A 23,429-nucleotide genomic window follows, 5' to 3' on the forward strand; every position below is an offset into this window, starting at 1 on the left:
AAATGACTCTCAGAGCTCAAAACTAGGGGATAACAGTTATTTCTGCAGATAAACCCTACTTTCCTATTGCTTGCCAATTGAAATTACACCTTACCCCCATTTTCTCTCTCTACTATGGCTTATGGGAAGCTCGGATTTGCATTTAATGCTTCAGCTTTCAAGATATCTGTCTTCCTATTTTATGCTCCTTCTCGTCATTTCCTATCCTTCACCTTATGGTCACTGTCATCTCTCTGGCCCACACCTATTTCTCCAGGGTCAACTCACACAACAATCTCCATCGCCCTCTTTGCAAGTTCATCAGGCTCTTGCCCACCATATGCTGTTCCATCTATCTGAAACATTATTACCTCTTTTTATCTAATTAATGCCTATTCAGCATTAGATGCCAGCTCAAGTATCATATCCTTAAAGGATACTTTCTCTGACCTTCCTCACTATGTCAAACCACCCTGTACCACTTGTGTGATTATGTTAGTAATGCCTGCCTCCCCACTATCATGTAAATTCCAGAATAGCCAGAGGCTTCTCTGTGTTTACTTACATGGTATCCACAGCATGCCCCACAATGTCTGATATAGCACATGTTCAATAAATATTTATCAAACTGGATAAAGTATGCATATTGAGTGAACTGACTGCATAATGCTTTGAGTCATTAACCCAATAATCAAGTAAAGGCATATAAAATGCCCTTTGCATAAGCTGGAAACCCTTCGTAGCAACAGAATTTAGAGCTGGGCATGTGGCCGCCTGATCATAAAGACCACATTTGCCAGCCTCCCTTTTAGTGAGGTGGACCACTCATAAGACTAAGTTCAGGACAAGAGAATAGAAATAGGAGAGTTTTGTGGCAGCTTCCAGGAACCTATCCTTTTAGTTGAATCTAATCCTGATTAAGTTTGCATATCTGTGCAATAAAAAGGAAAAAAAAATATTCTAGGTCACATCAGCCTCATTCCAACTCAGATCCAAATCTAGCTTCTACCGCCAGTGGAGAGAGAGTCCCACGTATGCTATCACAATACCCATTCAGACTCTTTTTACCACAAGGTCTCCCCACACCACCTCCTCCCTCAGGGCCAGCAAGAGGTCCTTGGCTGCTGGTGATAACGCAGGAAAAACATAGATAGTATCCACAGCATCATCCAGATTTTTAGAAGCGTGGGAGAATTTTCCCCCCCCTTCTGCTCTAATTTTTAACACAGCACTTTCCTTTCACGAGTGTCTGTGGTCTCTTTAGACACAGGGTGACTTATCCCATAATGATAACAGATTTGGAATTCAGATATCTAAATACCAAGACATTTTGGGAACCTTACTCAAGGTTTTCTAAAAATGATGAATTTGAAACCACACTTCATGCTGGATCATTGCTATCTCCTCTGAGCTCACTCATATTGACGAAAGGTACTAATGGGGGTTGACTCAGGCTTTCTGGAGCCTAAAGCTTACACAGTTTGGGAGGCCCTCCATAAAAGAGGAATACAAAGCCATAATTAGAAAATTAGGTGCGAGGTCTTGGAAGGAGTCTATGCAAGTGAGGAGTTCTAAAGCTCCACTGCGCTGCATTGAACTATCCTGGACGTATCATTTGATATAAAAGTAGCTAAACAATTGCCAAATACACGAAAATGGTAAATTAATGTATCTAATATTGCTCTGGCAAAGTTAAGTGTAAAGACAAGATTCACATTTTATGTACATTTTCAAAACTCCTTCCTTTTATTAGTGATCAGAGTTTTTATGGCTGCTTCAGAGGTTCTTCTGCACAACTGCCAATATTAAAGAGAAAACATCATTCTTCTCTAAGTTGGATTTTCCTTAGGATACAGGCTATTTTCCTTGTCCATTTCCTTCAGTATCACTCTGTATTTCTGAAGAAATATTTTTTGTTATGAGTTCCTGTATTTCAGCATTCCCTTTGGTATTTGGCCACCAGAACAGGATAGAGGCGCCCAAGACCCAAGGATTAAATGAGGCAGGTATGTGCTGGTAAATAGCACAATACAAGGAAGCTTGAGAAAGAACACACTCCTTCCTTTATCAGCTCAAACTTAACATTTTTTCCACTCCTTTTAGATATTCCTTGTCTCACTTAGTTCATGTTTTCTTTTCCTTACTAGAGGGCTGTATCTTTAAGAAATGAGAACATTCTTTATATATTCCCCTTTTTGCCTCTGTACATGTGTGGTCTGTGCAAACACTCACACATATCAATGCTTCTACAACCAGAAACAAGTAATATAGGTTCTCAGTGTTGTTTAACTAGACTGGACCACAATTCACATTGAAAAAAAGCTTATCTGAATCAAAAATATACTGTCTTGTGCTAATGCTGTGCAACAAGAGAAATTATATCAAATCCTATTGTTAAATAGGTAGGGGGGGCAAGTGTTTTATATATCTGTAGATTTCTACCTTGATAAATCACTATCTTTAAAAATAATCCTTAAAGAGACCTTCCTTTCTCACTGTCAGAAAAATATAATCACAGCCTACTGTCTGTGCAATTCCACTCTCCATCTCCTACATACGTAAGACGTGGTAAGATACAGCCACTGTCAAGTTTCAGAACAGTTCCTTGTCTGATCTTTCCGCTTCTCCAGATCTCTGATACAGAACCTGTTAGAATGTATTGCTTACTTTTCCAGTTCCTATGTTTATCTCACTTCCACTTGTACCATCTGCTGCACTGCATTTCCTTCAGAAAAGTGAAAAGTTTCCACGGTGCCCAGAGCTTTCCCTGCAAACAATGCCCTCTTCCCCTCTTCCTTCCTTCCTTTCTCCGCTTTTTATTTGGTCTCATTTTGTGTTAAGGTCAAGCTGTTTTAAAGAGTTCACTTTGCAAACATTTCTACAGGGCTGAAATTCCGATCCAAATAGTTTTGATGGATTTGTAAACATTCTTGTCATTTGTTACTGGCTTCTGCCCAAGTACACACATTTTAGGTTGTCCCCACTCACTTCGATTACCTGAAAACAACTTCGCAAGAAACGGGCAGCGAGAAACTGTGGCTTATTTTATGCCACCCAATGCGGGTAACATAACCATCCAGTTAGTATAATGAGTCTAAAGAGCATTCAACATAGCCCTCTCATTATGTCAAAATGCCAACTCCACTCACTGCTAAGCTAGTTTATGTTGATACAGAGTCTTGAAAGATGTAACAGAGGAGGCTCTAAATATTTTAAGCACAACTCTCATTCCTTGAACCTTTCTTTTTTATTCCTTTTTCTTAATATATCCCCTTATTCCTGACTGACACATCAGGCTTGATACGTGTTTAATTAGAGAATGCCAGATTAAAAATACCTTGGAAAAGTTAGCTTTATACTTCATATGCCCAGGCTTCGTCAGACGGGTTCCTGTTCTTCTACAAGAATTATACTGATGGGCACCAGAAAACAAAAGCAGTTCTCTATTTCCATAAGTATAATCACCTTAGTTTTCATTTAGTATTAACCTTTAGTAGTTTTGTGACTTTGACCAAGTTACTGACCCTCTGAAAGTCACCGGGGAAAATAGCATCTACCCTGCAGGACAGTAAGTTGATTAGAGATGATTCACGTACAGCAAGATGTCTGACTTTCAGGAGCAGTCAGCAAAGGAAAGTTGTTATTACCATTATTATAATTATTATAATTGGTACGTAGTCTCAATGCCAATCTCTGGAATCTCATTGAACTACAAAAAAGAAGCTGAAACAGCAATCTGCATTCGTTATCAGTATTTACTCCACTGGTGTAACACATTCAGTTATTTTTACTTGACCTTTTAAGAACAACAAAAAAATGACTGACTTTATTACTGTAATTAAATTCATCCTACCACAGCTTTCATTTCCTTTTACACCTTCTACATTTAGGCCTACCAGAGATAAAGATTATCCCACCAGGTAGTAGAGGGGCAAGCTATTTAATACTTCCTGTTGCTTCTTAAGTAATAATCAAAACATTGTGAGAAATTTTATGTACTCACAAGGAAATACAAATTTTGTATTAGAAGACACAGAGCTTTGGAAGTCTTATTTGGTATAAACCTGAAATACGTTAGTGCAGAACAAAGGACATTTTCTCAAATCATTTATGCTGTTTAAGGATAAAAAGTAGAAGAGATGCAACTCCTTCTAACAGATCAGTTTCTCTAAAATGATAACATTTTATCTAAGATCATGTGACCAACTGTCAGATTCAAGGTTGTAGAAGACGTTAACTCCTATGATTAAAGTAAATTAGCTTCCCAGGGTTCTCTGATGCTAATGCTATGTTCGTAACGTAAATTTTCCATAAACAGAAAAATAAATTAAGAGTTAGTACATGTAAATGACTGGCAAATATTAATGTACACCTGTATGAATTGTTATGTGTATATATATTTTTTTTAATTAAAAATGGCTATTTATACAATTACAACTTGATCAAAACTACTTCCCTTCAAGGAACATGGGCTCTTTATTCATCCAAATATCACTGAGAAAATGTAACAATAAAAGGGCTTATAAATAGGTAGTTCTCCTTTACAGTACTCAGCTAAAATTAATGATTAATTCAGTATCCAGATTAAAAGTGAAAAAAATCAAACAACATAGATGTTTATTAATACCAGATGTGTGTATATATATACACATATATATACATATATGTGTGTGTATATACATATGTGTATATATATATATATATATATATGCACACACACATCTGGAAATACTACATATATATAACATATATAGTACGAGGAGGTTAAATAAATTCTTACTCTTCCTGTGACTTGCAACATTTTAGGGAAAACAACCAACTATAGTAAATTTTGCAGGTCAAAAAATGTTCTTTCACTTACAAAAACCTTACACATAAAACCAAAAAGGCGATTCCTCTAAATGGCAAAATATGATTTTGTAAGTAATTTTCCATTTTTATTATCAACAACAATGCTGATGTAAAATAAGAATATAACTAAAATTTGGCCAAATATCTCTTGGCATCTTAAGTAGCCAGGTACAAGCAGAATGAAATAAACTTTGTTACAACATGAAATTATTTAATAAATTATAAGAGAATTTGGTGATTATATATCTTATCAAGTCTTAAATATTTAACAAATATCTTTTGTAGATTGCACAATGAAGATCTGTTGGTGGTCAGCTTACAGACAAAACAATAAATTGAGTTGATCATATGCAAAAAAGTGGTCTACATAATCATATATGATTCATATAAATGATATCATCATGAGTCATTTCAACACCACATAAAATCAATCATTTTGATTTTGTTGAAATTATTATGATGATATATTTGGGATCAGAGATGACGTAGACAGACAAAGCTTGATCTGACTCCTACATATAAAACACTAAGTCGTGGGCAAAATCTGTACACCCTCTGGTCCATCAAAACCAAGAAAATGCTGACTCCCTGTAAGAACAAACTGCCTTCTAATGCTCTCTCATTTTTTCCAATAACTGTAGTTTTAGAAAATATCTTTCAGATTGCAAACAAAAACTATGTTTTGGAGATTTTAACATGGCCACAAAAGAGTGATAGGTATTATTTTTTTCTTCCAGTCTCATGAGATAAAAATACAAGCAAGGACATAAATACAGCCTCTATGTCTCTATTCTAAAAAAAAATTGCTCTCCGTTTTGCATTGTTACATGACTTACATAAGAAAATGGTAAGGATTTTAAAATAAATGTTAAAAAAAAGAAGTACTGGATCCAGGAAAACAGATCCAGGTTTGCCAAGGAACAATAGTGTCATGTGGAGGGAGGGGGAGGTGGTGCAGAAGGAAAAAGGGAGGTCCGTGCCAAGCAAAGCTGGGGGCTGTTCAATCAGCTCTATCAGGGCTCCATCAGTGTCTCCACTCCAGCCAAATCCAGAGAAAACAAGGAGTCAAAGATTCAGGTCAATAAGCTTATAGGCGATTTGCACAAACAGTTCCTCCAGCAAGGTAAAAAACAAAGTCATATTGGCTTTTCTTTTTTATTCCTTCTCTTTGAACTCCCTGGTCCAAACACACCCTGGAAATGTCAATGTTATATGCAAGAATTTTAAAAGCTCAGCTTCTTAATCCCGTTAAGAAAAAAGGAACAAAGTTGCCTGTAAGATCTCCTTCTTTATTGAACTCAAAGTGATTATGGAAGAGCCGCCTTTTGCAAATTCGGATTCCAGTTGCCCAAGCATCAGAGGAGGCAAAAACATGTCATTAAAGGCAAAAGTGAGTAGGAAAGAAAGCAACCCAATTGAGAAGGGTTTATGAAATACAAGTAAACAGACTTTCTGAAATGAAAAAATAATAATAAAATAAAAAGAAAATAGGAAACGACACAGTCAGTGTATATGTTGGACACTGGATTAAATGAAAAACAAGTAGTTACTACTCCCACAACCAGATCTGCATGAAGGTGCGGGGTTTTTTCTTCTTTTCGGTATTAGGAATCTAGATAACATTTTTGTTGCTTTACTTTAACATGGGAAAGGGGGATTAATGCAAATAATCTAAGCTGGGATTTGTTACCAAAGAGAAATAGTACTTTTCCTCAGTTATTTCTTAATTTTTAAACTAAAGTACGAAACTACATAAACTGATAGAATTAAAGGGAACGTGGGGGGACATTTCAATGAGTCTGGCAACCCACAGGCAGAAACAGTTAAGCACAATGATAAAACCGACTCAGATACTCACGTCTTCTACTCGTTATCTTTCTGATACAAGGATGTCGCATTGTGGAAGGGAGCAAAGTGACTCATATAATTCTCAAACACCCCAAACTGCTCTTCCGGAACCGACATTAATGAGCTACAGATGGAGTCTCATCAAGCCCTTGGCTAAAGGGATGATTGTGATTGGGGTTATCTGTATCCCCTGACAGCTTCCCCAAATTGCTTGTTTCCATTTCCTACTTTAACCTCTACTTTTTGTAGGCCTTTCTTTTCTAGGTATGTACCAACCTGTCATGACCATGCCTCTTCTCCCAGTTACACCTCAGCTCTCCTCTGTGGCTCTCTCAAACTTGCCATAGTGGTTGTGAATTCAACAGATTCCTAGAGCAAGTCCCACAGGTAGGACTACACTTCTCCTACTCCCCAGCTCTCTGCTGTCCTCTTCTGGTTTTCCTGCAACACTAACCTCATAGGTACAGCAGATTCGACCCGGACGGAGTACCTGGAAGCTCATTCCCTTTCCTTAGGTCGCTGCTCAAAGTTCGCTCTCCCATCATTACAAAATCTCTGTCTTGCGTGAGTGCGTGCGTGCGCATGTGCACGTGAACGCGCGCGCACACACACCCACACACACCCACACACCATTCTATTACCCTTACCTGTTTTGCTTTCTAGTGCTCAACATCACCCATCCATTTTACAATGTGAGTCTGCTTATTTATTGTCTGTCTCTTCCTGAAAATAAGACTGACTTTTGTCTACGGCTGCATCCACAGCACCCGAGAAGTGGGTCTGGTACACACCAGATGCTTAAAAATGGGTTGAGTTGTATTGAATTTATCTATTGAACTGCTTCCGCCAACCTGATTAAATATCTGTTTATATTTGCTTTTGGTTTGGTATTAATTACTTCTGGGGCTGGAGTTAAATCCAAGTCTCAGTAACTCAGGTTTTATTCTGTTTTCTTTAATATGCTCTGCATTTTTCTATTTTCAAATTTCTTTAAACTTGAAGACCTCTAATATTAGTTCGTCTGTCTAGGTTAAGAACTTCCCCTAGTGATTTCTCTGACTATTCTCCAAACACAGATCCTATTTTTTAAAGAAAGATTTGTCTCTCTTCCAAAATCAAGTCTGATGGCATCATTTTCCTTTTCAGCCTTTGTTTAGAGATGATATCAGCAGGAAACACTTGGTAAGGACCCTCACTACCTTTTCTAGATAATCAATAATTCAAAGTTCACCTACATATAGTTTCTTCGGAGTTTTCCTTTTTGAATAATAGTAGATTCTCCTAGCCTACAGTGATGTTGACCTGACACTTCTCTTCCTGTTCACATATCCTGTGACATTCTCTTGGAATACATCCCAAGACATGTTTGTTTAATTTCAGTCATTAACAAACTTGGGTATTTCAGTGAGTAACTCCTCCTGCAAATAATCAGTAATAGTAGCCCAGTTTTACAATGGCTCCCTATCAACCCCACCAGGAAACTTACTGTCTCTGAGTTTATCCAAGAATTGCTAATATATGAGTTCCCACCTGCCAGCAGTAACATACTAAAAACTCCCCCAGTTGCTCTGCAGACCACCTGTGTTTCAATTTGTATTAGTTTGCTTAGTTCTAAACATGCATTGATGCACTTCCATGTTTACTATATAAACCAGAAGAAAGGCAGAAAACAAATCACTGAAGCATATTATAATCCAGTACGACAGGAAACGTGTAGCACTTATGGACCCAGCCTTGATGTCTTCGTCATCTGTAAATTCAAGGAAATAATTCTTGCTTGTTTCCTTCCTCTTGGAGATACTGTAAGGCAAGATGCCAAATGATCTCAACTCAGTGCACAAAAGAGGATGCAAATTTTAAGTATCACTTTATAGTTTGCTGAAATTTTTAAAATCTAAGGAGAGCAAGCAACTTTAAGAAGAGCATCTTTCAATAAACAGTTCATTTCACTCATTCAAAAGATGAAGAATAGAGATGTGAAACATGCAACTAATTAATACAAAGTAAAAAGTGACCAAAGAAACTTCAACAGAATTGTCACGTGCCAATTTTAGGCCTGCGACTCTAACAAGGGTTTATTAAAGGTGATCTTTCCCGCTTCTAATTGTGAATATTTAAGGCTTAGATTCACATGATTTAGAATTTTGCACATCTAAACATTGACATAAAATTCTCACCCACATTTTGACATTTCTGTGGAATATCACATTATGGGAGTGATTTGGGTCGTATTTAATCACATGTTTTATAATGACCAGCAATAATATTAATAAATGCTTTGAGACTCGTAAAAAAGCCTGCCCTTTGACAACAAGGAAATAGATAATATCCATATGGAACTGAGGAAAATACCACAACAATAAGTAGAGAATCATTTTAAATGGTGAAAATATCCTGTGTAATATAGAAGCTTAATTTCAAAAGGAGGTAGGAACTTTTATTTATGAAAAGCTATGTCTTCATAGATGTACCAAGAGGGCTTTCTTTACCATTTTTTAATAAAAAGGAAAACTACAATGGCATATGGTTCCTTTTATACACAACGCAGTTGCTAAAATATGAATGAAGATATACTGAAATGATACATGTGTCCTCAGTACTCTCCACTCACTACCCAAATACCTTGTTTGAAACACTTAAGATATTCTTTTTTTCTTTTTAACTTTATTTATTTATTTTAAGAGAGAGAGAGCAGCAGAGGAACAGAAAGAGAAGGAGAGAGAGAGAATTCCAAGCGGGCCTGGGCTCACAAATTTTGAGTTTATGATCTGAGCCCAAACCAAGAGCTGGACACTTAACTGGCTGAGCCACCCAAGCGCCCCAAACACTTCAGAAATTCTAACTATGTTTTTGTGATCAGAGTTTTTAAACTGTTATCCTTTGTTAAGTGCAAACAAAACATCTGATGTTCAAAAGTGTTACCCCTGGAACTCAGTAAAGGAACCATGTCATTGCTAGATTTTAATCATGGCTACTAGATCTTTAGATGAAATAATAACCCAATATAACATAATCCAAATAATCGAATTTATTTTCATATAGATAGATAGATAGACATACACAATTTTTGAGTTGTTATAAATGACTTAAAATATATGCAAAAATATGTTTCATCACTGAAACATTTTTCTTCAGGTGAACAGTTCTTATACGCTCCTTCATCCTGACAGTGGCATCATTAACCATTGAAATACTTATACTCTTTTAATGCCAAACCTATCTTCTTCCCTACAATTGGAAAAAAAAAAAAAACTTAATTGTGTGTCATTGAGACTAATATGTGAATTTCTACAGAAAGATTAGTTTCTAATTTTCCAGAGAGAAACTTTTCTCTTCCTATTGTAGCTAATCAACTTAAGTGAAAAACAGATGGAATCCCTACCATGACCTCAAGGGGATACAATATCTGTCAAAGAGCTGTCTCTCTTTTCCGCCAGTTCCTACTGACTTCAGTGAAAATCTCCTGGTCTCACATTTTATGAGAGTAAAATAATGAAATTTTTTCCCTATTAAATAAGATGACAGCAATCTGCAATAGTAACAGTAGTATTTATCCTGAAAAATATTATGTGAAAATGACAATTCTTTTTTCCACCCATCATTACTTGCTAGCTTCAAACTAAACATTAGAAAGTTATATTTATACTATGTAATACATTAATTATATGTATAATTTTATATTAATTCATTTTAATTATATATTTAGTTTCATATATATATGTATATATATATATATAAAATTTTTTTTTCCTCCCCAGATACTACCAACTTAAATTTTGGAGTTTTATATTCTTTTGTCAAGCATAGCCCTTAATCAATCATCATCCCAAAATGTAGTCTAGTAATAACTATCACTACTGCTTCTCTGGATTAATTACGTTGGCAAAAATGGTCTGAATCCACACATTGTTTTTTACAAGAACAAGAAGAGTAAATGGTACACACTAACTATTGATTCCTTCTATTTACTGTAACATAAGGCATGTGCTCTACAATGCACTTAAGAATATATTCCAACAGGGGCGCCTGGGTGGCTCAGTTGGTTAAGCTTTTGACTTCAGCTCAGGTCATGATCTCACCGTTGGTGAGTTCGAGACCCGCGTCGGGCTCTGTGCTGACCACTCAGAGGCTGGAGCCTGCTTCGAATTCTGTGTCTCCCTCTGTCTCTGCCCCTCCCCTGCTCATGCTCTGTCTCCCTCTGTCTCAAAAACAAATAAAAAACATTCAAAAAAAATTAAAAAAAGAATATATTACCTGACAAAGAGGGAAAATGAGAGGTCTGCAAATACAGATCTAAAAACTTCATTTCCAGCCAGCTTTTACATGTATTGTCGTGGCTACTATAATCAAGAAATGGTTCCAGCATCCAGAAGAGCCAAGCAAAATATTAACTTGGTCCGAACTAAGTCAACACTGCCGAAGAAGGACTACTCTGTCCATATCACTCTCCTTTTCAACCAAAAGTCTCCAGTGTAGGAGACAAGGACCAGGTTCAAAGTCACCTTGAGGCCTATGGGAGTTAAAGATTGAGGAGATTTTCTAAACTTCAGGGTGGCCAGGTGCTAATGCCGCCATTCCATTTCCATGGTTTTCAAAGTTCTACTGACCACAGGGATAAGCACTGGCTGACTTCTTTTGTTTCTAACACACTAGCAACAGGAGAAAGTCATACTGGGACTTTAACAATATGTATCGAATATATCTGTGGCCACTAGGATACCTGTGTTGGCAGGTTATGTTTTTGTTTTTTGTTTTGTTTTTTTTGGAAGCTGTATCATCATTCTTAATTTTAGGCCATCAAATCTAATCAACAGATTTACACACAAAAAACATTTTTTCTCACAACTTCTCTGCCTAAAAAATACACACGTCCAAATAAAAATGGTTCGTGCACAAACACAGACAAATAGAGATAGACACACACTCATCCATGCCCTCTAAGAAACTGTCATAGTAAAACTGGCAAAATCAGCTGTTCCAAACCAAGGAAGCAAGCTAACCATTTGTGAAACTGTGTGCTGATGCAGGAGATGATAGAAGATCCACCTCACTTGCAAAGACAAAACAATTAAATTAGAAAAAAATTAAAAAAGAATCATGAGAGACCTGAAATGCACTTTTGAAAAACACAGACAAATGAATACATATGCCCAATGAAGACACAGTTACTGGTGAGGCCACCTGACTCCAAGTCAAGTTTGGAAATAAACTGACACATATTGTCTCAGGTATCTCTTCCAGCATAATGTTAATGTATTAAACGAGTATCTAGACTGGGAAAATAGTGTGTATTTTTCCTTTTGACACTAAAAGAGTACCATCCTCAGTTATAGAATGTCAAACACCGAAAGCACTCAAGTTTTCTTTTTCTTTTTATTTTTAAAGTAAACTCTAATCCCACTGTGGGGCTCATACTTACAACCTGAGATCAAGAATCCCATGTTCTCCTGAATGAGCCAGGCAGGTGCCCCTAAAGCATCGAGTTTTTAAAAGAAGTGAGCCAGAACCTTGGGGCTGGAACTATCTGCCCATTCAATGCTTATACTCGGGGCCTAATTCAGTGCCTTGCAAACAACTGACATTCAATAAACACTTGTGAAAGATTAAATGAATACATGATAAAAATGAAATATGTTAGAATTGGCCAATCGACATGAAAGTATTTTTTTAAATATACAAAATGACTTATTAAAGTGGAATTACTTCTTTTAGCCCTCAAAATATCATTTGTGTTTTAAAAATTCTACATTGTATTTTCAGACTCTTGAATTTTGTATCAGCACTTTGAGCACTTTTCGTGCACTCTATCAGTGCATTTTTTAAAGTTTGCAAAATCACCTGAGTAAATGGACTCCCATATTGCATCCAACCATTAATGATTACCTTTGTTACAAAAGTATTCCACTTCTTCACAGCTCAGATTTTCAGGCCCAAATTCTGTAGAAAAGCTTTCCTCCAATGGAAAGTCCCCTTTTGAGATGATGTCTGTCTCCTCTGATGGACACTCTTCTTCTTCCTCTTCAATGGCATCTTCTAGCGGCCCTTGAAAAAGAATCAGGGACACTGTACCAAAAACATCCAAAGAAGCTAGTGAAATAAAATCCTTTAATAGGGTATTTTGGTTAAATTGGTGAGAAAAAAAATGTATTCTATGAGTGGGCCAAGCAATATCATTAAGGGGACTTACACAAGATCATGCCACCCTCATATTCACAAGAAACAATTATCTATAATGAGAAGTGGAAGGAAACCAGTGCCTGAAGTTACTACATAGAAAACAACCTCCATCTTCAACCCTTCCCCACCCCCAACTCCAAGACCAAATCTTCTTCTCTCTCTCTCTGTCTCTGTCTCTCTCTCTTTAATTCTCTCCTGAAGAGCAAAACTGTGCACTTTATGTTCATGTGTTAGAATTAACTGCCTGGTAAAGAGTACAAGTCTCTTTTACATCGTTGTACAATTTTACCTGAGATTTTAATAAAGATTTAAAGTAATTGAATGCATTTTAATTGAACTGAGATTTTAATAAAGTCTATACTTTTAAAAACCCATCTTAAGAGTGGATTCCAAGAAAAGATTTCATTATATGTGTTTGAGGCTTGAAGAAAAATTACATATTTCTCTCCCTGATGAAAGCATAACCCTATTCATAATTAATTGAATTTTTTCTGAAATGAAAAGTAGTTTTCTAATGAAAAAATGTAATTTGTATTTATGTGATACTTTTTCAGTAATAAAAATACAACTCCCTTAGAGTGAATGAGAGTGAGGTGCCCTACATTAATGGACCTATTTTATTGAAAGGAAAGGGAGGGCTATCGTTGTTCAGATGGGTCAGAAGTGGACCACATGGCTGGTTATGAATTCCTGACCGCCCTAGAGAAGAAAAGTGTCTGCCTCATTTTACTAAGCAGAGGCCTGCATTTGCTCCTTAAAGAAGCGATGTGGCATTTTATCCAGAGAACACAATTATGGTAATTTGTACTAATTGTCACTCACATCCACAGTCTCATCAGACAGGCTAAATACTTAACAGGCTTAGGTAGTCTCTCCCTTACTTCTTAGAAATAAGCTGGAAAATTCTCAGGGCCAAAGAAGAAATCTCATAAATAATTTAAAATTGTGCACAAAATGCAATTTTTCTGTATGTGTAGGCCAACAAGAATAGGTACATACAGCACAATATCTGGTATTTTCCCAAAAGCAAATTTCTAAAGGGCAGAATTCATAAGACACACTTTCATGAACAAAATTAGTTTGTTGCATGGATTTAAATTAAGGGACATCCAAGCAAAAAACTTCTTATGGAGTTCTTTGTCCTTTTTACAATTTATTTTTTCTCTTTTTCTTCAAAATAAGAAATGTTAAGGAAAAAAGAATACGTTAATTTCAAACACTCTGGTAATGTGTTTTCTTATTCTCAAGGTAGAGGGGGGAAAAAAAAAAACCATGGATTTTTGCACATACTGCCTTCAAAAGTTACGGATCTCATATTAGTTTTTACCTCTTTTTTATTATTTCACTTTTAAAAGTATAATGTTTTAACTCTTAAAACAATTACATCAAGTAGCAAGTATGCAAGGAATATATAAAACATTAATACTGTAAAATATAATCATTAAAACACTTATCTGATAATTCTAATTTTTAATGCTGAGTCTAATGAAAAATTTAATAGAATATCCTCCATATTTTTTAAAACATCTTAATCGTAATAACAATTCTGGTCAAAATAAGACATGTGAAGCTGTCTCATTTGTGTTTCATGTGCGATTTCAAAGCACTTTCTTATGCTATCTTTAAAATAACCCAATGAGGTAAGTATGAGAATTAATACTATTTTTACTTTGTGGATCTGGAAAGCTCAGGAAGTTAGTTAAACAGAATAAGGTTATAAGCTAATAAGTGAAAAAATTGATGTGAAAATCCAAGATTTTTAAATACCTTTTATTAATACACCATACTACTACACAAAGTATTCTTCAGTAGTTACAGACTGATTCCTTCGTAAATAAACTTATAAAACACAGAAGTCTTCTGAAATGCTTAATTCATATTAATGAAAATACTCATAGATGCTTAAAGATCTGTCTCTACAAATTGAAAAACCTCATGTTGCTTTTCTCAGATTACTGAGAATATATGTTATAAAATATTAGATTGCCCCTCCAGAAAAAATCAGGAAGATCTTCTTATAGATTTTATTTACCAAAACTAAAATAGTTGGTTCCTAATATTTAATGATTTACATAATTTATATCCATACTAAATCAATCTGCAAAGAAACTGCCTTAACATCAGTTTTAACAAAAATGACAATTTCTAGAATATGTAACTCTGAGTTTTGCTAACAAAAAATAAATCTCTAATTGTTAAATAACTATTTTAAATAATTCATATACATTTTAGTGAATTTCTTTTTTTCATCTCTGCTATACATCATAAAGACAATTCATACATATTGTAAGAATGAAATCAATAGTAATAAAAATGCTTTCTTTTTAAAAAAAATAAATTCTGAACATATATGCTAACATTCTTAGAAGGATTTTTATTCAAGATAGTATATAACTGAGCAATTTTTAAAATATTCAATGACAACAAATTGGCTCTAATGGTATATGAAATTCAAACTTAATAGTTTAAATAAAACTTAAATGGAAAAACTTGTGTGAACATTTGAAAGGAAAAAAAAGGCACAAAACAATGATCTGTGCTTAATAAATCTGTAACCAAGCCACCCATGTTTTCGAGATGTATATGTATATATGTGTGTGTGTGTGTGTGTGTGTGTGTGTGTGTGTGTGTGTATATACACATACATATATACACACACACCTTATTTATCAAAGCTTATCATAAGATCTTAATTGATAATATAATGTTCTATATTCTGTGGGCTCTTTTATTTTATATGCTGCCTATCAATTCACAATTTCAAGCATATAATTGAAAAAAAGCACTTATTTTCAAAAACAAACTGCAAAAACCCAAATGAAAGGTGAAAAAGTCTTGAGATCTTCATTCGAAATACATGAGATCTCATTGTCCATATTTAAAACAGGCCACAGGAAGGGGATTTAATGACCAACTTGTATTTCTCCCAAAGCAAGTGTCAGATTTATATAATTTACTGTACTTTAAAATGTGAAATTACTAACCATTCCTTTTGCCATGCTATCTAATCAGGCTCTGGCAAAAAGGCTTCTCTTAAAATGCATAGTATTTATGGTTTCAGATCAGATCTCGCTCTACTGTCTATATTGCGTGTTTCTTTAACAGGAAAACCTTACAGATAATCGGTGGCCATAAACTAACATTTTAAAAGGGTAAAAGACACTCGAAGCACAAGTACAATTAATAGCACCAATGAAGGAGGGAATGAAGGAACCTCGTGTAAATGGATTAGTGGGCACAGAAGTCCACTTCAGAAAAATCACCACACATAATTTGACACAAATAATAATATCTACTCCGAAAAGGCTCACGACTGAGCTCCATGTGCCCTCATGGAGAAAATTACTTCTGATTGAGGCCACTTGGCAGGCAAGTGGAAGGAAATCTGAATTTCAGCTCTTCAACTGCCTCTGATTTATAGATATTCAAACACAGTTGCCAGAATTAATAGTCTTAATATGTATAAATATAAACATTTCCCTCATTTTAAAATGCTAATAATTAGCTGTACATCCTAAAGCTATGAATACAATGGTGCTATATGTTGGGCCCATAAGGTTGTTATTCGTCTCTCAGAATGGGAAGGCATCCTCCCACATTTTATACTGGATGAATAATACAGATTACTGGGAGATTCTGGTGAGTACAAAGTACTACTTCCTTTTTCAGAAGGGGAGATAATCGGGTACTTGGGAACCCTCTAAATGGACCACAGCTACCTTTGCCCTCTAGATATAAAGCTGAAGGTAAGAAGGGTTGTGCAGATTCGCACCCCCTGACAATACTGACGGCCGTCTAATGCATGGTGCAGCCTTTCACTCAGCCATTACAAACGCTGCACCAGCGTTTGTGGGAGAATTTTTCATTTGGTGGTTGTTTCAGTGATCCGCGGTTGGTAAAGGGCAGGTGGGAAGCTGAAGATTAAGTAGTCCTACCTTATACACTGGTGATATAGTCAACGAATAAAATGAAGATAAAGAATTGTATTTGTATGGTTACGAAGCAGTTTGAGGAATACTTACTCCCCAGGTAAATGAATTTATATTGGTGGTTAAAGAAATCCCTGAAACCCATCCATAGCCACTAAGGTAAGAGCTAGAAGGTGACAAAGAACACTTTAAGAAAATAAATAAATAAATAAATAAATAAATAAATAAATAAAGGAAAGAACACTAAAATATGCAACACAATGAGGACATTCAAGAAATGGTAAGGATCAACACAGTAAATATTAAATCAAATCAAATATATGTGTCTTTCAACATATGTTGTCTCGATCAATAACTTCCTACCTTGGCAGCATACGATAAATTAGAGCAGTGTCAGATTGCCTTCGTTCATATAAATTCAAAGCACTTCAGAATGAAGCACCCAAGAAAGAAATTAAATTACACAGAAATTAAAATACATTGCCAAATACAAAGAGGAGAAAGAAATGCCAAATTCTATGGTTTTGGCATGCTATGCCCCCAAAGGGGTACCTTCTCTTAAGCACTCACTGGCATTAATTTATTAGAAATTATTTTAGTTTGGTTTTGCGTGCCTTCTGATTAAAACAAGAAAAACACGTTGTCATAACAGAACTACAGAGAGCATTCAGTCTCCTCTCCATGCATTAATATTCTAAGCATTCTAGAGGCTGCACAAGACTAGCCACCTAGCAAAATGAGACTGTTTCAGAATACTGGGCAGCCTTGATTGCAACTGACAGGTGGGAAGAAAGTCACATTAAAATATTATCATTCCCAATAATTACAATAATCCATCATCGCATGCTCCAAAATTCTGCTAGGTGAGTTTCTTCCAAAAACACACAAATATTTCCAAACCTTTTTAATTCGTTGCTTCCTAATGTATGTCATTTCAGGTCATTTTTATATCTGATAGTATGATTAATATTAAAGCTTCCATCACAAACTTTACATCATTTTACTCACACACAGAACAAAGAATATACACCAATGGAATAATGGAATAAACTCCTCAAAATCTAAATAAATTAATGAAAATGAAAATGGTATTCTCCCCAAAGTTGACAAATGCTGTTTAAAATCATTTGCAAAATATCTACTCAGACAAAGAAATGAGAAGGCATGCAAAACCTTCTAATATATATAAAATATAGGGATCTCTAAATGGGACAATTTAAGCAGGAATGTATACCACGCTTTAATTAGTACCTAATAATCGAGCCACATTTATCACATGATGCTACCTCCCAAAGGGTAAATATGAAAATATAAACTTGCAATAGGCAAATCCCGGCTCACGTTTAGTATGCAATGCACACGTGTCAAAATTCTATACAGGCATGCTACATTTTAGTTGATGGGTAAAAGGAGTTAAAAGAGAACTTTCCATTCCGAAATTATGTTACATTTTCTGTATGTGATGGAAATGAGGCAGTGGACTGATATTTAAATTGGATGTCTTATTTCTAATAAGAAAGACTTTGGGTGTCACACATTCTGTACATATATATGGCCTGCCTGTTCAAGCAGAAATGGGAAACAACTCTAAATTAAAAAGCAGATACCCACAAAAGTGTGCCCTTCCCCATCTCGTTAGGGAGTAGGAACGTTTCGATCTTCAGAGTACGAACATCTTTTTACTAATTTTATCTGGGGCAGATTTTGTGTCTCTCACTAGCTCCTCTCTTAGAGTTTTCAGCTGTCACACTCAGCCTTCCTTATGAATCATCATTACCCCCGTAGGCACACCTCAAAATGCTTCTTACTTGGTTCCTATTACATTTGTCTCGTGCACATCCCACAGGGCCATTTAATGAGAAGGGGCAGGCAAGAGGGATCTCTTTGGACAGTGCAATCCATACTAACTCGTGTAATTGAGCTTAACAGCAAGAATAAAGCCTTATTTCTGTGGTCTAAAAAAAAATAGTATTTAAACGAGCAAGTTCTTCCTGCAGTCACTCACTTTTAACAATAGTTGCATCAGGGGATCTAGTAGGAAGGAAACATTTTTATTAATTTTTCTCTTATCTGCCAGAAGAATGTTGATTTTTTTCATTTGCGTTTGTTGCCTGCAGGTAGCAGACCAGAGAATCATATAGTAGAAATTCTTCTTTTTGATTAATTTCTTTCCATGTGTTATGTTATTTCTTATATATAATTGATTTTGGGCTTTGCTCATAGCTGTACATCTTTTTTATATCTATACCAACTGCTGTCCTTCAATCTAGAAAGTTGAAAGAAATTACCTGAATTTTGTTAAGTTTATTAAAAATGAGATCTGTGAATATTTAAATTGAGTTTTGAAATGTTAATGCAAAAAAAAGATATTAGAGAATTTTTAATGGAGGGTTCAATCTGACCACATTCCATTGTAAAAATAAGGGAAGGGGGTCAGGTTTTATTCAAATTGTTTCTTTAGGGGAAAAAAACCAAACTCTTTGATTTTATAAAAATAGAGTAATATTCTTTGCTGCAAGGTCTTTGGCCATTTTTACAGATGGCAGTATTAATACTTCTTATACATAAATCCGAAAACAATTTAAATTCTTTAATTCCTCCTGCCTTGAAATGCTTTGCTTTGGGAACCTTCACATTAACTGAGTAAAGTTAACAAGAAAATGGCAATTTTGCCTAGAACTTATACCAGCTTAGCAAGCAGCAACTAACCTTACCTAGTAGCTTAAACACTGATATCACAGGAAGAATAAAGTCAGATGAGGAAGTACAGACAAACTTGAACTAGAATCTCTAATGACTACTCTCAAGAAATAACTCAGGCATTGAAAAAATTCAGTTCATTAGTAAATGCCTTGTGCATTGACCCAGGAAGTTAGTGACAAGAGACAGCACTGAAATTCAAACATTTTGTAATCAGGTCTCCCTCCAGAGCCCCATAAAGCGATTCTCAGTTTATTGAAGATGGTAACTCTATCATAAAGAAATATGAGAGTTTACTCATTACTAAAACAGTATATTTTTATATGATTGTGATATATTTCAATAATAAAAAGTGTCTAATTGGTAACAAGCACAAAAGATGAAAGGCGTATACATGATTTTGTCCTCTTTATGAGACTTGCATGTATTCATTTATTCATCCTTTCCTTCTTTATTCATTTGACCAGTATTTATTGAGGGTGAAGAACATGGCAGGCACTATGCTAGGCACTGGGATAACAGCAGTGTACCAGATACCCATCCTCAGCAGAAGGGGCCAGATAATCTAGCTAAGAAGGTAAATTTATGCGTACAAAGGAGGAAGTTTATTTCTTTAAAAAAATTTTAATGTATGTGTTTATTTTTGACACATAGAGAGACAGAGCATGAGAGGGGGAGGGGCAGAGAGCGAGGGAGACAGAGAACCCGAAGCAGGCTCCAGGCTCCCAGCTGTCAGCACAGAGCCCGATGGGGGGCTGGAACTCATCAACTGCAGGATTATGACCTGAGCCGAAGTCGGACGCTCAACTGACTGCGCCACCCAGGCGCCCCAGAAATTTATTTAATTGTTTGAATTTTTTTTAATTTATTTTTGAGAGTGCAAGTCGGGGAGGGGCAGAGACAAGGGGACAGAGAATCCGATGCAGGCTCTGCACTGACAGCAGGGAGACGGATGTGGGGCTTGAACTCATGAACCATGAGATGAGATCATGACCTCAGCTGAAGTCGGACACTCAACTGACTGAGCCACCCAGGTGGCTCTGAAAATTTATTTTTAAAGAAAGAAGTTCCATTTTAATGTGGGGAGGGCAGGGAAGGCTTCTTGGATATCCTAAATTCTACTTATTTGTACATATTTCTTATTTCCTCTGTTATAATTCTATCTTGTCATAAAATTGAAGATCAAGTCAAGGAGAGATAAAATAGCCATTTTTTAAGGCCTAGACACATAGCTTTGAACTATTACTAATTATATTGTTGATGAAGTTGATTACGCTTGACAGTGTGAAATCCGTGGTCCTTTCCTGCTTACTCAATATAGATGCCATCCACCCTCACCCTGCTAGTTGGTTTGGGGATATGGAATCAGGATATGGAAGCAGGAATTTTCCCCAAAGTGAACACTGTTGTCACAACAGAAACATCAGATGTTACCCAGAATATGTATACGGTACATTAGATTTTTAAAAGCATTATCAGTAAGAAAGGAAAGGATTTGAACCTATCCACAGAACCTTTTATAAATGACATGTTTATTTTTTATTTTTTGATTTCAAGTTTTTCTTTAAATTATAGTTCGTTAACATGTATGGTTAAAATTACTTTCGAGTATAGAATTTAGTGATTCATCACTTACATACAACACCCGGGGCTCATCACAACAAGTGCCCCTTTTAATGCCCATCACTCATGTAGCCCATTGCCTGCCCACCGCCCTCCATCAACCTTCAGTTTTTTTCTCTATAGTTAAAGAGTCTCTTATGGTTTGCTTCCCTCTCTCTTTTTTTTCCTCTTCCCCTATGTTCATCTGTTTTGTTTCTCATATTCCACATATGAGTGAAATCATAAGGGTATTTGTCTTTCTCTGATTTGATAAGTATTTACTAAGTAAATTAATAAAACACTTATAACCTTATAGACTTGTACTATATATATGTATATATGTATACACACACACATTTCTTTATTTCTTTTATTTATTTTTATTTGACACACAATGTTACACTAGTTTTAGGTGTGCAACACAGTGACTCAACTTCTCTATATATTATGCTATGGTCACCACAAGTGTACCTATATCTGTCACCATTCAATGCTATTACTATACCATTGACTATATTCCCTATTCTGTACCTTTTATTCTTGTGACTCATTCATTCCACAACTGGAAGCCTGTATCACAATTCCAGGTTTCATGATATACTAACTACAAAACTGTAGTAACCAAAACAATATGGTACTAGCACAAAAACAAACACATAGATCAATGAAATAGAACAGACGGCCCAAAAATAAACCTATGCTTATGTGGTCAATTAATCTATGACAAAGAAGGCAAGAAGATGCAATGAAGAAAAGATAGTCTCTTCAACAAACTATTCCGGGAAAACTGGACAGCTACACGAAAAAGAATGAAACTGGACCACTTTCTAACAACATACACAAAAATAAACTCAAAATGGATTAAAGACCTAAATACGAGACCTAAAGCCATAAAAATCCTAGAAGACAGTATAGGCAGTAATTTCTCAGACACTGGCCATAGTAACATTTTCTAGATATGTCTGTTGAGGCAAGGGAAACAAAAGCAAAAATAAACTATTGGGTCTCTGTCAATAGACACTTTCTTTAGAAATGTGAAAGCACCATCAAAATACAGCCAGTAGTCTAATCTAACAAAGTAAAATACTAAGTGGTTGGTAATATACTAAGTGGTTATATAACAAAGTTAAATTAGTAAAGCGAAAGAGATGTGATTTTAAAAATCATCTTATTTAGGGGCGCCTGGGTGGCGCAGTCGGTTGAGCATCCGACTTCAGCCAGGTCGCAATCTCGTGGTCCGTGAGTTCGAGCCCCGCGTCGGGCTCTGGGCTGATGGCTCAGAGCCTGGAGCCTGTTTCCGATTCTGTGTCTCCCTCTCTCTCTGCCCCTCCCCCATTCATGCTCTGTCTCTCTCTGTCCCAAAAATAAATAAACGTTGAAAAAAAAATTTTTTTTTTAAATCATCTTATTTAAGGAGAGATAGAAAAGAATAGGGAAAAGGGGCTTATAGTCTCTTAACTTTAGAATGACTATATATCTCTCTTCCTAGAGCAAATCAAAGACAATGTTTAAAACGTCAACAACAAAAGCTCTAGCCAGTGAACACTAAGCGAAGGACTCTGATGACTAACTTTCTTAAACAATTTCATAAGGCAAAGATGAACCAAGCACAGTCCTTAAAAGCATTCAGTACGCATTTATTTGTCTCCTATGCAACATATTCATTTCATATGAAAACATCTGGCACGTATAACTACATGCAAGAAACGAAGGAAAAATATCAACTCAGTGCAAAAATCTAGGGGAAAAATTTAATTAGAGGAGAAAATCAACAAAAATATTCCCATCATGTTTGGGACATTGTATATACATTTTTTTCCTTCTTAATAATAAAATTTGAATCCAACTTCCATTTCACCAAATAGATCAATTAGCCTTTTTCTAATGCTTTATTTTAATAATATCCATTCTTACCCTGTTTTACTAAAACGATTCTTTGCTTGCACAATTAATTGGGCTTGTTGTTTCATTTTTTAAATATTTATTTACTTATTTTGAGAGAGACGGGATAGAGGGGCAGAAAGAGAGGGAGAGAGAGAATCCCCAGCAGGCCCCATGCTGTCAACGCAGAGCCTGACGCGGGGCTCAATCTCACGAACCGCGAGATCATGACTCGAGCCAAAATCAAGAGTCAGACGCTTGACCAACGGAGCCACGCAGGTGCGCCTTGTACAACTAATGGTTGTTTGAACCTTCTGGGGAAAAAAAAAATTATAAAATAACTGCCTTTGAAATGATGCCTGACTTTATTAGCTGATTACAAACAGTTTGCCAGCAAACAGTGGTTCTTCAAGTGTCACCCCTGGACCAGCAGCATTCGCATCATCTGAGAACCTGTTAGAA

General features: G+C 35.8%; 1 protein-coding gene across 2 annotated transcripts in view; it reads right to left on the bottom strand.

Annotated features, from left to right (window-relative positions):
• ZFPM2 (zinc finger protein, FOG family member 2) overlaps positions 1 to 23,429 on the bottom strand; it is a 473,986-nt gene that overhangs the window by 362,863 nt on the left and 87,694 nt on the right. Inside the window, exon 2 of one of the 2 annotated variants that reach the window (XM_045453925.1) lies at positions 12,562 to 12,720. The exons of the other annotated variant lie outside the window; for it this stretch is intronic. Within the exon in view, the coding sequence (XP_045309881.1) occupies positions 12,562 to 12,720 (159 nt within the window). The remainder of the gene's footprint in view (positions 1 to 12,561; positions 12,721 to 23,429) is intronic. 2 annotated transcript variants of the gene reach the window in all.

This window comes from Leopardus geoffroyi, chromosome C3, assembly GCF_018350155.1.
Source record: "Leopardus geoffroyi isolate Oge1 chromosome C3, O.geoffroyi_Oge1_pat1.0, whole genome shotgun sequence".
Classification (NCBI taxonomy): Eukaryota; Metazoa; Chordata; class Mammalia; order Carnivora; family Felidae; genus Leopardus; species Leopardus geoffroyi.